We start from the raw sequence: 17,032 nt of genomic DNA, 5'->3' as shown, positions 1-17,032 counted from the left end.
GTCAGGTGGTCTGGAATTCCCACCTCTTTAAGAATTTTCCACAGTTTGTTGTGATCCGCACAGTCAAAGGCTTTGATGTAGTCAATAAAGCAGATGTTTTTCTGGAATTCTCTCACTTTTTCTGTGATCCAATGGATGTTGGCAATTTGATCTCTGGTTCCTCTGCCTTTTCTAAATCCAGCTTCAACATCTGAAAGTTAACGGTTCACGTATTGTTGAAGCTTGGCTTGGAGAATTTTGAGCATTACTTTGCTAGCGTGTGAGATGAGTGCAGTTGTGTGGTAGTTTGAGCGTTCTTTGGCATTGCCTTTCTTTGGGATTGGAATGAAAACTGACCTTTTCCAGTCCTGTGGCTGCTGCTCAGTTTCCCAAATTTGCTGGCATACTGAGTGCAGGACTTTCACAGTATCATCTTTTAGGATTCGAAATAGCTCAGCTGGAATTCTATCACCTCCACTAGCTTTGTTTGTAGTGATGCTTCCTAAGGCCTGCTTGACTTTGGGACTCCAGGATGTCTGGGTCTAGGTGGGTGATCACACCATCGAGATTATTTGGGTCATTAAGATCTTTTTTTGTATAGCTCTTCTGTGTATTCTTACCACCTCTTCTTGTTAGCAGATCAAGGATATTAGAAATAAATTATATTTCTGTCCTTTATTGTGCCCATCTTTGCATGAAATATTCCCTTGGTATCTCTAATTTTCTTGAAGAGATCATCAGTCTTTCCCATTCTATTGTCTTCCTCTATTTCTTTGCACTGATCACTGAGGAAGGTTTTCTTATCTCTCCTTGCTATTCTTTGGATCTCTGCATTCAAATGGGTATATCGTTCCTTTCCTCCTTTGTCTTTTGCTTCTCTCCTCTTCTCAGCTATTTGTAAGGCCTCCTCAGATAACCATTTTGCCTTTTTGCATTTCTTTTTCTGGGGATGGTCTTGACCCCTGCGTCCTGTACAATGCCCCTGTCTATAGTTCTTCAGGCACTCTATCACATCTAATCCCTTGAATCTGTTTGTCATTTCCACTATATAATCGTAAGGGATTTGATTTAGGTCATATCTGAATGGTCTAGTGGTTTTCCCTACTTTCTTCAATTTAAGTCTGAATTCTGCAATAAGGAGTTCATGATCTGAGCCACAGTCAGCTCCCAGTCTTGTTTTTGTTGACTGCATAGAGCTTCTCCTCTCCATCTTTGGCTGCAAAGAATTTAATCAATCTGATTTTGGTGTTGACCATCTGGTGATGTCCATGTGTAGAGTCTTCTCTTGTGTTGTTGGAAGAGGGTGTTTGCTATGACCAGTGAGTTCTAAAACTCTATTAGCCTTTGCCCTGCTTCATTTGTACTCCCAAGGCCAAACTTGCTTGTTACTCCAAGTATCTCTTGACTTCCTCCTTTTGCATTCCAGTCCCCTATAATGAAAAGGATATCTTTTTTGGGTGTTAGTTCCAGAAGGTCTTGTAAATCTTCATAGAACCGTTCAACTTCAGCTTCTTCAGCATTAATGGTTGGGGCATAGACTTGGATTACCGTGATACTGAATGGTTTGCCTTGGAAACGAACAAAGATCATTCTGTCATTTTTGAGACTGTATCCAAGTACTGCATTTTGGACTCTTCTGTTGACTATGATGGCTACTCCATTTCTTCTAAGGGATTCTTACCCACAGTAGTAGATATAATGGTCATCTGAGTTAAATTCACCCATTCCAGTCCATTTTAGTTCGTTGATTCCTCAAATGTTGATGTTCACTCTTGCCATCTCCTGTTTGACCACTTCCAGTTTGCCTTGATTCATGGACCTAACATTCCAGGTTCTTATGCAATATTGCTCTTTATAGCATCGGACTTTACTTCCACCACCAGTCACATCCACAGCTGGGTGTTGTTTTTGCTTTGGCTCCCTCTCTTCATTCTTTCTGGAGTTATTTCTCCACTGATCTCCAGTAGCATATTGGGCACCTATGACCTGGGGAGTTCATCTTTCAGTGTTCTATCTTTTTGCCTTTTCATAATGTTCATGGGGTTTTCAAGGCAAGAATACTGAAGGGGTTTGCCATTCCCCTCTCCAGTGGACCATGTTTTGTCAGAACTCTCCACCATGACCTGTCCACCTTGGGTGGCCCTACACAGCATAGCTCATGGTGAGTTGGTTTGTGAACCATAAGACTTACTTTGGTTAACCTGGTCTAACTTTACAGTTACCTGCATTTGGTATAAAGGTCAAAAGAATCATATAAAGTACATTCCTTATCATCTCTGCACTGTCTTCCTAGAGTAGGTTTGGGTATAAGCAAATAAACTACCCTCAAAATTAAAGAAAGCACAAGGAGGTGCTTGCCTTAAAAAAAGAGTAGTTACTCTATAAAAGTTCCATTGTTCCTTTATATAGTAACTTTACATAAACATAAACAGATACATCTGTATTATATTTATGTATTAGCTTTTTATCAATTATAAAGTACATCTTCCTTTTGATTTCCTTTTAGATCTACTTCAAACCTGCTGTTCTTTTTTTTGTCTGTGATTCCCGTGGGGACAGAACTCAAGTATCTTCACAGTAATAAGCTGCCTAAAAAATTCTAAACCATCTCACACTGTGTTCCTGGGTCCCTATGCCCATCTGAGTGGTCCCTTTCACCTTCCCTGCCCCTCCATTAATGTTTTCCTGTTGGTTTGTCAAAGGCTGTGGGGAAATACTTATTACATGAGTAATTATGCTATTTTCTCCCCCTGAGCAGCTGGAAAGATTAGGGCGATCAGGTGTCATCTTTAAGTAACACAGGAAGTCCAGCAAGCAGAGCTCAGCCAAGGCATGGCAAATGTAAGGGCTCTTAGATTGAGGATTTGTTTGGGGCTTTAAAATCTAGTTTTATTTGCCACAGTTCTCCCCTCTGTACTTAGAAATGTGAAAGCCTGGGGGAAAATAACCAGTACAATGCACAAACCTTTCATTCTGCGTTTTATGATTTTCTCTCAATAAAATGTATTATTTAAATGAGCAAATAATGTATTTTTTATGGTCCTAAATCAGAGGAGGTAAGAACATTTGGCTGGGCATCGGGAGAGACAATAGGGATAGGGCTAATCAAATTCAAGAGGCATTTCCTGTGCAAGTCCTATATGGAAGGCAACATGAAAGCGGAGGCCAAGGGAGGAGAAATCTGCGGGAAGTAGTGGTGATAAAACCACCAAGGCTTGGCAAGGATGAAGACTGAGAAGAAATGTTTTTGACTTAGCAAAAAAAGGAGACTCTGAGAACTTCAGGAGAGCTTCAACAGAATTGTAAAAGGTTAAAAACATATCAATGAGTGGGCCCATAAAGTGCCACCAGCAATGAAGGGCCAACAATGCGCAATAACGGAAAGAGTTTATCCAGTGTGCAGGTCACCTCAATGAGGATAGAGTACAGGGCTCCCATCCTAAGCCTACTGAACAACCCTCCCCAGATGATTCTTATGGTTGGAGAACCCTATGGAAGAAAAACAAACAAAAAAAATCACAAAAAGGGGTTTTTAAGAAACTTCTCATTTCTTCTGACTTTACTGTCAGATCAGTTTATTTGCTTCACAACTGAAATGTTATTGTTCTCAATAGCCAGCAGCAGTAGAGTACTGCCTGAGTTTAAATCCCAGCTTCATCCCTTATTACTTGGGTGAGCTACGTAACATTTCTGGGCCCTAGTTTCCTCATTTATAAAATGGGAATAACAGTATCTATTCTGTTGAATTGATATAAAGATTAAATGAGACTTTAGGTAAAGCATTTACCACTGTACGTGGAACATAAATGCTCAGTAAAACATTAGCTATTTTCTTCATCAGGTTTCTTTAATAAAGTCAACGTCTAACCAAAAAAAATTCTAGTAGCCAGTAACAATCATACATCTCTAAACAACCCCCTCAAAGTAACAAATAGAAGTCACTCACAACGTCTGAGAAGCATCTAAACTGGTAGCAACAGCAGAAGCGAGACAGCAAGAGAGACTAGTCAGCACCATTTAGCACCCCAGGGGACCCAGAAGAACTGTACAAAAAGATCTTAATGACCCAGACAACCACGACTGTGCGATCACTCACCTAGAGTCAGACACCCTGGAGTCCGAAGTCAAGCGGGCCTTAGGAAGCATCACTACGAACAAAGCTAGTGGAGGTGATGGAATTCCAGCTGAGTTATTTCAAATCCTAAAGGATGTGAAAGTGCTACACTCAATATGCCAGCAAATTTGGAAAACTCAGCAGTGGCCACAGGACTGGAAAAGGTCAATTTTCATTCCAATCCCAAAGAAAGGCAATGCCAAGAATGTTCAAACTACTGCACAATGGCACTCATTTCACACGCTAGCAAAGTAACACTCAAAATTCTCCAAGCTAGGCTTCAACAGTACATGAACTGAGAACTTTCAGATGTTCAAGCTGGATTTAGAAAAGGCAGAGGAACCAGAGATCCACTGGATCATAGAAAAAGCAAGAGAATTCCAGAAAAACATCTACTTCTGCTTCACTGAGTATTCTAAAGCCTTTGATTGTGTGGATCACATCAAACTGCAGAAAATTCTTAGAGAGATGGGAATACCAGACCACCTGACCTGTCTCCTCAGAAACCTATAATGCAGGTCAAGAAGCAACAGTGAGAACTGGACATGAACAATGGACTGGCTCCAACTTGGGAAAGGAGTACATCAAGGCTACATACTATCACCCTGCCTGTATAACTTATATACAGAGTGCATCATGCAAAATGCTGGGCTGGATGATTCCACAAGCTGGAATCAAGATCGCCAGGAGAAATATGAATATGATATACAGATGACACCACCCTAGTGGCAGAAAGCGAAGAACTAAAGAGCCTCTTGATGAAAGTGAAAAAGGAGAATGAAAAAGTTGGCTTAAAGCTCAACATTCAAAAAACTAAGATCATGGCATCCAGTTCCATCACTTCATGGCAAATAGATGGGGAAATAATGGAAACAGTGACAGACTTTATTTTCTTGGGCTCCAAAATCACTGCAGATAGTGACTGCAGCCATGAAATTAAAAGATGCTTGCTCCTTGGAAGAAAAGCTATGACCAACCTAGACAGCATATTAAAAAGCAGAGGTATTACTTTGCCAACAATGGTCCATCTAGTCAAGACTATGGTTTTTCCAGTAGTCATGTATGGACATGAGAGTTGGGCCATAAAGAAGGCTGAGTGCCGAAGAACTGATGCTTTCTAACTGTGGTATTGGAGAAGAATCTGGAGAGTCCCTTGGACTGCGAGGAGATCAAACCAGTCAATTCTAAAGAAATCAGTCCTGAATATTCATTAGAAGGACTGATGCTGAAACTGAGGCTCCAGTACTTTGGCCGCCTGACGTGAAGAACTGACTCACTGGAAAAGACCCTGATGCTGGGAAAGATCGAAGACGGGAGGACAAGGGGAAGACAGAGGATGAGATGGTTGGATGGCATCACTGACTCAACAGACATGAGTTTAAGCAAGCTCCAGGAGATGGGGAAGGACAGGGAAGCCTGGAATGCTGAAGTCCATGAGGCTGCGGAGTCGGACATGACTGACTGACTGAACAACGGTACCAGCTGGCTGTGCCCTAATGAATTCCCTGTATTTTCATCAAGCAATCCATGTCCAAATAAGTAATCGGTCAGTTCTTCATTCAGCTATGCCTTGTTTACATTAAAGCAAGAACTCAGGAAATCACTCTAGCAGCCTTGCTCACTGGCCACTGCCAGTTTTGTTTCTGCTGCCGTGAAAAGGACTGTTTTTGGCTGCACTGGGTCATCACTCCCATTCCCACCCGAGCTCCGCCTCCTGCCAGGTCAGTGGTGGCACTGGATTCTCACGGGAGTGCAAACTTGCTGTGAACTGTGCATGTGAATGATCTGGGTTGCACGCTTCTTATGAGAATCATCCGGAAACCACCCTCAGCCCCCTCACTCTGCCAAAGTCTGTGGGAGAACTGTCCTCTATGAAACTGGCCTCTGGTGCCAAAAAGGCTGGGGACAGTGGATTTAAACTATAAAAATGTACACAGTATGTAAGTACATGCCAAATAAAATGTCATTTGAACTAACAAAAGGAGTTTCAGAGTTGTGAGTCTAAAGTTTTGTTTTTTTTTTTTTAATTGTAAAAACTTCTGAAATGTTATTATATACTCAAAAAGAAAAAACCAAAAATTTGTCTAAAGCATAGAGATACAAAAAATACAGGATTATGCTGATGAAGTTCTAAGCTGCTCTGGCTTGACTGATGCTTCCTAAGGGTGGCTAGGAACCTAGGGTTCTCAGCAGAAGTCTCAATGAGTAAAACATTTATCAACTGATACTGGCATTATCAACAGTTTTTTACTTGTTCTACTCAATGCTGAGATAAAGCCTGGAAGTGTGTAATTTTACCAAATACTCATTAAAATCCAAACATAGTACTGGGTAATTCAAAATCCTTAAGCTTGATTATTTCCTTTAACACTGCTGCTCCCTTTCAAGTTCTCAATTTAAAATTTTCCAGGCAGCTTTCATTTTTAAATTTATCCACCACAAAACTATCAGTTATACAACCACTAAGATTTCTCTAAAGTAAGAATAGTGAAAAGAAGGGAGTGAGTATCTAGCTTCCTTATCTTTGTATTTCTATGGCTGTCTGCTAGGATGGGAACTTCAAGAAGATCCAGTCTCAGCATTCCTAAGGTCAGCAGAGAGAATACTTGGTAAATGCAACCGTGCACAATTCTCCTAATAGTAGCCTGAACCTTATAAAATTACACGTGTATGTCAAAAAAGTTGACTATCTACTGGCAATATCATATATGGTCAACATAGGTCAATGTATTTTTTTTTTTTTAATTAAGAAGAACATTCTGTCCCTTTGAGACACTGCAGAATCACTGTCAAGGACTCTCTCCTTAACTCTCTCAATAAGTATACTTAATGTGAATCATTTTTCCCACAGAACCAGAATTTAAGCGACTAGTTTTCACTTATTTGCATTAAAATGCCAAAGACATAAGCAAAACCAAGAAGTGTTTTAACAGCCAACCAAAGAATAAATATCAGAATTATCCTGTTCAACTCAATTCCTGTCAAAGTCATGTTTCTCTTCAAAGAAGCAATAAATTCTGGTCCCAACACCCAGAACAATGCGTCTTCCACCTCCAACAGAAATCAATCCCACTTTGAGAGCATCTTACCTGAAACTACCATAGACTATAAGTAGAATGGAAATCAGAAAAGTAGACACTTGACTGGAATCCACCAGGGAATAGGCCCTAAAGAAACGAGAGGGAAAAAATTTAATCACATGGCAGCAAACGCATGGAGTTTACAGTCTAATGGAGTTCTATAAACTCCACTAAGCTTTATTTTTATCTAAGAAGGAAAAAAGGTATAAATTGGCATGAACAAATATTCATTGAAACACAGATCTGGTACAGACTCCCAGTTTTCATTAGTTGCCTCCACTGGGTGTTCAAGGGTATCAACGCAAAACCCCTGTCACATTATAACACACACACGTGCTTCCACTCCCAAGTACCAAAACATCTGCCAACTCGGTACTTCTGAATTATCAGTAGTATCTTAGTGATTTTACTCAGTAATAAAGTAAAGCCATGTCTCTCCTGGATTCTAGTTTCGTTTTTTTTTTTTTTAACTGTCTATTGGTTCTCTTCATGTGGATATCCCATAGAAGGTTCTTGAAAGTCAACAGGTTGAAAACTACAGTCATTGCTCTTCCCTTCATACCTGACCCTCTCAGGGCATATCATGATTCCTTCGGCATTCTTGACACCCTCTTCCCTTCCTTTCCATATTATGTTGACAGTCAGAAAGTCCCACAACTTCCACTTCCCCAAATAACCTCCCCTTCACGGATGATCGCCTTGTGACGAAGGCGCTTGTGTAACTCAGCGAAGCTAAGAGCCATGCTGTGCAGGGCCACCCAAGATGGACGGGTCATAGTAAAGAGAACCGACAAAACGTGGTCCACTGGAGGAGGGAATGGCAACCCACTCCACAGTATTCTTGCCAAGAGAACCCCAAAATTATATGAAAAGGCAAAAAGATATGACACCAGAAGATGAGCCCCCCAGATCGGAAGGTGTCCAATATGCTACTGGGAAGAGCAGAGGGTAATTACTAATAGCTCCAGAAAGAATGAAGAAGATGGGCCGCAAATGATGCTCAGTTGTGCATGTGTCTGGTGGTGAAAGTAAAGTCCAGTGCTGCAAAGAACAATATTGCCTAGGACATGAATTTGAGCAAACTCCAGGAGACAATGAAGGACAGGGAAGCCTGGCATGCTGTAGTCCATCGTGTCACAAAGAGTTGGACACGACTTAGCAACTGAATAACAAAAATAAATACCCTATTTCTCTCAACTTTACTGCCAATTCCTTAGCTCCCTTCTATGGCTTGACTATCAGAAGTAAAAAAAAATCTTGGGGCACACCGTGTGGCACGCAGGATTTTAGTTCCCTGACCAGGAGTCAAAGCTGGATGCCCTGCAGTGAAAGCTCGGAGTCCTAACCACTGGAGTGCCAGGCAAGTCCCAGTGTTTTCAAGTCTGTCTTCAGAAATTCACCCTTCCGAGTATCCATTCATGTTAGGGATTTTCCCAGAACAAATTTTTCCTCTTTTCATTCATCAAATATTTAATGATGATTCTGTGCCTGGCATTCTGCCAGCCCGCAGGGATGGAATAAAAAATGAGGTTGTCTTGGTCCTGTCTCTTAATGTCTTTCTAAAGGAATTTAAAAATTAAAGTTTGGGCTAAAGGAATGAAAACAAAAAGCTAATATAAGCAAGTGAATGTAACTGCTGAAAATGTTATAAAGGGGAGGAAGACAAGTACAGGATACCCTGAGATGTCGAACTGGGGGTGGGGGGCTTCCTTAGGGTGGTAGATGAATGAGAGAGACACAAGACTCAATAAAACAGGATTTGGTGACTGTTCAGGAGAGAGGACCCCAGGTTTCTGCTAAGCAGCTGGTAGATGGCTGTACCATCTGGCAAAAAAGGCAACAACAACAGGAGGAGCAGAGTTGAAGTTCCCAATGTGGCGAGGAGCAGCTGGCTCCCTGGGTCCAGAGTTCAGAAGCAGCTCTAGGCTAAGGACACAGACCGGGAGCTCACAACCCTCCACATGGAAACTGAAGCCACGGGTTGCACGAGAGGAGGACCCAGGATGAAAGCCCGAAAAGCCAGAAATCTAAAGATCAGGAAGAAGACCCAGGATAGCAAGGTGAAGTGTTTGCAAAGAGGCAGCAGGATCAGACGAGATGGTGCCTGAACCTAAAACTGCTCTACCTCTGACCGCAGCTGACCAGTTACTTAACCTCTCTAAGCTTTAGCTAGTCCCCACCTGTAAAACGAGGATAATGACAACACCTCCCTCAAAGAGCTGTCAAAGGATTAAATGAGGCTTCCCTGGTGGCTCAGTGGTAAAGAATCCGCCTGCCAATGCAGGAGATGTGGGTTCGATCCCTGGTCCGGGAAGATCCCACATGCTATGTGGCAATTAAGCTTGCGCCACAACTACTGAGCCTGCACTCTAGATCCTGCAAGACACAGCTGATGAAGCCCTGCGCCCTAGAGCCCACGCTCTGCAACGAGAAGCCACTGCAATGAGAAGTCCGCCCACCGCAACCCAGAGCAGGCTCTGCATGCCACAACCAGAGGAAGCCCGCACAGCAACCAAGACCCTGCGCAGCCCAAAATAAATAGATAAATAAAATTTTACAGAATTAAGATTAAGACAAAGCTCTACATTAGTAAAACAAATTGCTTAAAAAAAGAATGAAATGAGAATTCACGCACAGAGCTGAACCCAGTAATCACTCAATGTTCACTGCTTGTATTGGAGGGAGAGGTCATGAGTGCTGAAGGTGGCTGAGTTGTCAAGTAAGATGAAAACCGCAGAGTCACTGGGTTTATTTAATGTGTGAGTCACTGATGACTTTAGCAAGAACAGTTTTAATGGAGTGAGCAGTGGGGACAGGAGTCAGGCTGGAACTGGCTGAGAAGTTAAGGTAAGGAAACGGAGATAGCTTTTTGAAAAGTACAGTTCCAACGGAGACAGCAGCTAGAGGGGAATGAATGTAAGGTAAGGGAAGTCTTAATTTATTTTTAAAGACAGGAGATACTCAACCTTTCTTGTATGCTGACTGGAAATTATACCAGTGAAGAGGAAAGACGGATGAACACAGAGAAGGATAAGTTTCCTTTAACCTTTCTAAAAAAACCCAGGACATAAAATGAAATTTCACAGTAAGACACTGTGGCCTGTACTGTCAAATTTTTCATCTTTAAAGATACTTGCTGAAGTAGCTCTGGGTAAAATGATATAAGGCTTGCATTAAAATATTCCAGGAATAAGAAAAGGTAGGAAGGATGTTTTTTTTTTTAAGGTGAAATTGTTTTTAATTATTGAAACTAGAATGACAGGTATATGGGGGTTCCTTATACTCTTCTGCTTTTGCATATTTTCTGAAAACCTCCACACACACACAAAAGGAAAATTTCTCTTTTTTACAGTAGTCTTTGAGAAGGTGAGACAATGAAAAGCATGAGAGGTGAATGAATACAGCCATTTATTTTCTGGGTCATGAGTTCTGTCCCACAGTGGGCACCCACAATTTCCTAAAATTTCAGTCAGCAAAGGGTATGCAGATGCAGGACAGTGGACGGCCACTCCAGCCCCTTCGCTAGCTTCTGTCCAGCTATCAGCTTACCCACTAAGAGATACCTGGAACAGTACATTTCCTATATTAGGAAAATGGATTTCAATTTCCCTTTACTCTAAAGTTATCTCATGCTCTGCCATAATCTTTGCACACATCTTTCAAAATTCTCAAAACAAATGACCTCTCTTTAGAGGGAGTGTTTTCTAGAAGTTAAAAAATACCTTTGGGGGGAACAGGAATCAAAACTGTGTATAGTACACACTGACAAGTCTCACTCCCACCTGGCCTCCTCCCCCATATCCTCCTCACAGGACCAGTTTTATTAGTTTCTTCAGTAGCCTTCTAAAACATATAAACATACTACTTCTTACCATTTCTTCACACACAAGACAGGCCGTTAAATACACTGCTCTGTACTCCTCCACCTTCCCCTTTACCATACAGCCTAGAGATCGTCCCCTATCAGTATATAGAGATCTTTATTTTCTTTAAACATCTGCATAGTATTCCACTGTGTGGACATACCACATTTTTTTTTTTTCCCAAAAAGCAAAAATCCCTTTTGCTTCTAAAAATTCTGCTACAATTCTGTTATAAAGAGCTTTGTAAGTTATACTCACAGTCATACACAAGAACTAACATCTCCAGAGAATAAAGTTCCTGAAAATAAGGTTGTGGGATGGAGGAGGAAATGCAGCATGATAAATGTGGGGGAAATGCAGCGTGATAAACGTGGTCAAGCTACTCACCAGAGAGGTTTTATCATTTTGCACTATGACCATAACAAACCAGCGTCTCGGTTTTCCAAAGTCTTGTCAACAGTGAGTGTTGTCCAACTTTTGAATTTTTTTTAACCAATCTAACAGATGAAGATTCATATTTCAATATGGTTTTCATTTGCATTAATTACTTTTGTGATGTAATTAATTTCAAAGTGAATTAAAGTGAGATTGAGTAGCTTTTCATATGATTAAATGCCTGGTCTATAAAGCATGAAATGAGCATGTGTGTGTGTGTGTGTGTGTGTGTGTGTGTGTGAGTGAAATGAGCGTGTGTGTATGTGTGTGTAGGAGAAGGACTTGACTTTTCTTTTGCTAGTGTTTTACTTGGATGACTTGACTTTTTCGTACCCTTCACATTCTGAAGCATACTGTCATTCCCTAAAAGGTAGATTAAATGTTTAAACTTGCCAAACTCCTCGTCTTAAGTCTGATACTATTGTTTCCTTGCTACAACTGTCAAATCAACACAGACTCTCCAGAGACATCACTTAAGACTTCTATAAGTCTGGGTTGAAGTTTTGTTAAACCAGCCTTCCCTCCTCCACAGATCCCCTGTGCTCTGCTCTGCGTGACTAACTATACTGAGTCACTGATGTTCTTCACAATCTACTTTTCAAGGTGAAGTCTTGGCCATGTGCAAAATATCTTATGAAGAGGCTGATTAGCACTACCAGTTCTCATCTCCATTTCCTGGACCTGCACACTACCCACTAGAGAGCTAAATGCATGGTTTCATTTAATGCTTTCTTCTATACTGGACGATTTTATTTTCCAAATAAATTTATACTAAAGAAATCTGGTTAAAGCTGACTCAAAATATAGTTCATGGCATAATTTATAATAAAACTTTAAAAAACTTTTAACAACTTTGCAAACTGTACCAAATTTCACATAATTAGAAGTTATGATTTATTTCACAGTGCTATTTGAAATTTCATATACTTTCAACTCAACCTACAACTATGGCAGTTTTACAAAAAGCCTTTAACAAAAAGTAGTATAAAATACAGAACAGGAATTAAAATCAAAGCCCAGTGGTCTACCTTACTTTACAGCCTATCCTATACTTCAGACTCCACAAAGCATCAACAGGCATGTATCATTTCTCGGGCCCTCCAACAAGGTGTCTGTTTCCAGCGACTCTGGACTCACTTTAAAAAAGACAGGAATTACTCTACACTCTGAAGTAAAAGGAATTCCTACAGAAATGCAAACAGAAACTAAATACATGCATTTGAGACACACTGAAATCAGGTTAGCCAAATGTACTAAAAACAGACTCAAAGACTTGGCCAAATGAGGTAGGAGTATTGGTCAGCTGTTGAGCTGCAATATTTTATATGGTTATTACAAAAACCATTAATTTTTTAACTGCATTCCCCCAAGCCTTAATAGACAAAGACAAAGAACTACCAGAAAGTTCTCGCATATGTAAGGTTATATTCCATACCCTAAGATTTTTAGAACCATACTGGATTTTAGTAGCTGCTCTACAGTCAAGCATCTATTTCTAGCTGCTTTACCAGCAAGTGCTTAGACACATATCCTGCTAAAAATCATGCCAAACCGAGACACAGAGTGTACTGTTCTATAGCGTGTCCTGTGTCAGCCTTGCAGCTATACAATGAAAGCATTCTTGTCCACCCAACAAACCAAGTCACTACTATTCCAACCCTGCACATTGACTGAGAATAGCACTTGGCAAATTTTTGGTCTTGAGACCATCTACACTCGTAAAATTAAGGACCCTGAGAACTTCTGTTCCTTCAGGTTACATCTACTGATATTTATGCCACTAGAAGTTAAAAGTTAGAAAAGTTTTAAATGTTTATTTACTATTTCACTTAAATATAATAAAACCATTACAACACGAGCACATAAATTACATTTCTAAAGGAAATATAACAGTTTTCCAAAACAAAAAATTTAGATGAGGGGCATCCTTTTACGTTTTCATAAACCTCTTTAATGTCTGACTTAAGTAGAAGTCAGCCAGATTCTCATAATTGCTTCTGCATTCAATCTGTTGCTGTATGTTACTTTAGTTGAACTTTATGGGGGGGAAAATCTGGCCTCACATAGATGGGTAGCTAGAAAAGGGAAGAACATTGGAATAATCTTTTCAGATAACTAAGGATACTCTTCTTTGATACTACCCTAAAATTCAACAAGTCGTCATTTCTTACAGGTTACCTGAAATGTGAAATCCGAAACCTTGTCTGTGAATTAAAGAAAAAAAAAATTATTACATTAAAATCTCAAAGACTATGCTATCAAATGGTTCTTTTATCCATGGGTGATGTAACATCACACACTGGTCACTAAGTCGCACAGCTCCTCCAGATGTTGTCACATTTCATTACAAAATATCTGAAAAACCTCATTTGTTAATTTCACTCTTGAGGCTAATGATAATGGAGGCAAAATTTCCAAAATGCCTTATTTTCATGCAAATTTTATCACTGGCAAAAATAACTTTTTCCCTCCTTGAAGTGACAGGCTCACTTTATTCATTTGTGAGAAACTGTCAGCCACACACTAAAGTGTGAATAACTCCATAGTTTGTCTACTATTTATTCTTCAAGTAAAAATGGTGTCCCAAGAAAACAGTAGCTAGTTCAGCTAGCATTTTAGATGACCACACAAGTTTTTTTGTCTTTTTTTTTTTTTTTTTAAGAGAACTAATAGTACTTTTATTATATAGCTGAAGTGCTTAACAATAACTTTTTGGGTTTTTTTTTTGTTTGTTTGTTTTGCTTTAAACTGAAGTATGTAGTTGACTTACAATATACTAGTTTCAGGTTTTTACAGATTACACATCATACAAGTTATAAAATACTACCTTCCCTACGCTGGATATTACATCTCTGTGACTTATTAACTGCTGGTTTGTACCTCTTAATTCCCTTTACCGATTTTGCCTCTTTCTCCCTGTGCTAACCACTAGTTCGTTTCCTGTATCTGTTTTGTTATATTTGTTTGTTTGGTTCTTTATATTCCACATATGGTATCCATCTTTTTCTGTCTGATTTATTTTACTAAGCAAAACAGCCTCTAGCAGCTCCATCCTTATTGTCACAAATGGCAAGATTTCATTCTTTTTTATGGTTTAGTAATATTCCACAGTGTGTGGGTATGTATGTATACACAGGTCCCCTTTATCCATTCATCTATCAATGGGCACTTAGGTTACTTCCACATCTTGGCTATTGTTAATAAGGCTGCTATGAGCTATGAGCATTAGGGTGCATTACCTTCTCAAATTAGTTTTTCTGTTTTCTTTGGATAAACAGCCAGAAATGGAACCGCTGGTTCATATGGCAGTTCTAATTTTTTGAGGAACTTCCATACTGTTTTCCATGGTGGCTGCATGGATTTACATTCCCACCAACAGTGCTAGAGGGTTCCTTTTTCTCTACATCCTCGCCAACTCTTGTTACTTCTTGTCTTTTTGACGACAGTGATGCTGACAGGGGTGAGTGGTATCTCACCGTGGTTTTGATTTATATTTTCCTGATGATTAGTCTCAACGGGCATCTTCTCATGTGCTTGTTGACCATCTGTATATCTTTTTTGGAAAAGAAGGTCCTCTGCCCATTTTTTTTAATAAGGGGAAATTTTGCATTTTATTAGAGAAAAACAAGTGTGCTCAAGCGCTGAGATTTAATAAAAGCAATTTTCACTGCTTCACCCTAAGTGAAACTTTTCTTTTTTTAAAGCAGTATGTGCATGGTGGTGAAGAATACAATGATTACTAGTTCAGCTTGATTCGTGTTACAGCATCACAGTGACTTTTTTTCTTTTTTAACCCACCACTGCTTTTCACTGTAAGAAAAAAAAAAATTCAAAATGAAAAAAACAAATAAAAAAAAAATAGCACTATGAAAACAGTCTAACCCTGTAGATTCCCTGATATAGTCTGAGTAAACCCCAGTGATCCACTGGTCACAATCTGAGAACTGCTGGCTATATAAACACTTTTTCTCACATGCGATTCTAACAGATCATAAGACAGCAGGGTAGCTACAATTTGTTTCTGCTTTGCAAAACGTCCAACTTCAAATACAATATGCAAAATATGACTTATATTCCAGGCCTAAGAAATGGTACAATCTTTCCCTTAACGGTGAAATACACTGAAACAGAAATTTGTATTTTTATCTAAAATACTGTCTATCACAATGTTCACAGTAATGGTCTTTCACATTTTTTTCTTATTTTCAGGGGAAAAAAAGCCAAGCATGTATTCTAAACATAGTAATGGAATAAGTATCTGATCAGATGAAATTTAACAAATCTTCATATGTAAGATACAAAACAAAGAACAAAACTAGTGGAGGTGATGGAATTCCAGTTGAGCTATTGCAAATTCCAAAAGATGATGCTGTGAAAGTACTGCACTCAACATGCCACCAAATCTGGAAAACTCAGCAGTGGCCACAGGACTGGAAAAGGTCAATTTTCATTTCAAAGAAAAGCAATGCCAAAGAATGCTCAAATTACTGCATAACTGCACTCATCTCACATGCTAGCAAAGTAATGCTCAAAATTCTCCAAGCCAGGCTTCAACAGTACATGAACCAAGAACTTCCAGATGTTCAAGCTGGATTTAGAAAAGGCAGAGGAACCAGAGATTAAATTGCCAACAACCCACTGGATCATCGAAAAAGCAAGAGAGTTCCAAAAAAACATCAACTTCTGCTTTATTGATTATGCCAAAGCCTTTGACTGTGTGGATCACAACAAATTGTGGAAAATTCTTAAAGAGACGGGGATACGAGACCACCTTACCTCCCTCCTGAGAAATCTGTATGCAGGTTAAGAAGTAATAGTTAGAACTGGACATGGAACAAACTGGTTCCAAATAGGGAAAGTCATACGTCAAGGTTGGATATTGTCACCCTGCTCATTTAACTCATAAGCAGAGTACATCATGCAAAATGCTGGGCTGGATGTAGCACAATCATGGAATCAAGACTGCCAGGAGAAATATCAATAACCTCAGATATGTAGATGACACCACCCTAGTGGCAGAAAGTGAAGAGGAACTAAAGCGCCTCTTGATGAAAGTGAAAGAGAAGAGTAAAAAAAGTTGGCGTAAAATTCAACATTCAGAAAACTAAGATCATGGCATCCAGTCCCATCACTTCATGACAAATAGATGAGGAAATAATGGAAACAGTGACACTTTATTTTCTTGGGCTCCAAAAATCACTGCAGATGGTGACTGCAGCCATGAAATTAAAAGATGCTTGCTCCTTGGAAGAAAAGCTATGACCAACCTGGACAGCATATTAAAAAGCAGAAACATTACTTTGCCAACAAAGGTCCATCTAGTCAAGGCTATGGTTTTTCCGGTAGTTGTGTATGGATGTGAGAGTTGGACTATAAAGAAAGCTGAGCACCGAAGAATTGATGCTTTTGAACAGTAGTGTTGAAGAAGACTGTTCAGAGTCCCTTGGACTGCAAGGAGATCAAACCAGTCAATCCTAAAGGAAATCAGTCCTGAATATTCATTGGAAGGACTGATGCTGAAGCTGAAACTCCAATACTTTGGCCACCTGATGCGAAGATCT

At 39.8% G+C, this 17,032-nt stretch overlaps 1 protein-coding gene across 3 annotated transcripts in view; it reads right to left on the bottom strand.

Moving 5' to 3' along the window:
* SPPL3 (signal peptide peptidase like 3) overlaps nucleotides 1-17,032 on the bottom strand; it is a 98,941-nt gene that overhangs the window by 22,928 nt on the left and 58,981 nt on the right. For 2 of the 3 annotated variants that reach the window (XM_025267491.2, XM_025267490.1), the window contains exon 2: nucleotides 7,183-7,260. The exons of the other annotated variant lie outside the window; for it this stretch is intronic. In XM_025267491.2, the coding sequence (XP_025123276.1) occupies nucleotides 7,183-7,260 (78 nt within the window). The remainder of the gene's footprint in view (nucleotides 1-7,182; nucleotides 7,261-17,032) is intronic. 3 annotated transcript variants of the gene reach the window in all.

Source organism: Bubalus bubalis, chromosome 17 (genome assembly GCF_019923935.1).
Source record: "Bubalus bubalis isolate 160015118507 breed Murrah chromosome 17, NDDB_SH_1, whole genome shotgun sequence".
In the NCBI taxonomy this organism is placed as follows: Eukaryota; Metazoa; Chordata; class Mammalia; order Artiodactyla; family Bovidae; genus Bubalus; species Bubalus bubalis.
Note: the sequence above shows the minus strand (reverse complement) of the source record. Positions and strands in the feature narration are given on the sequence as shown.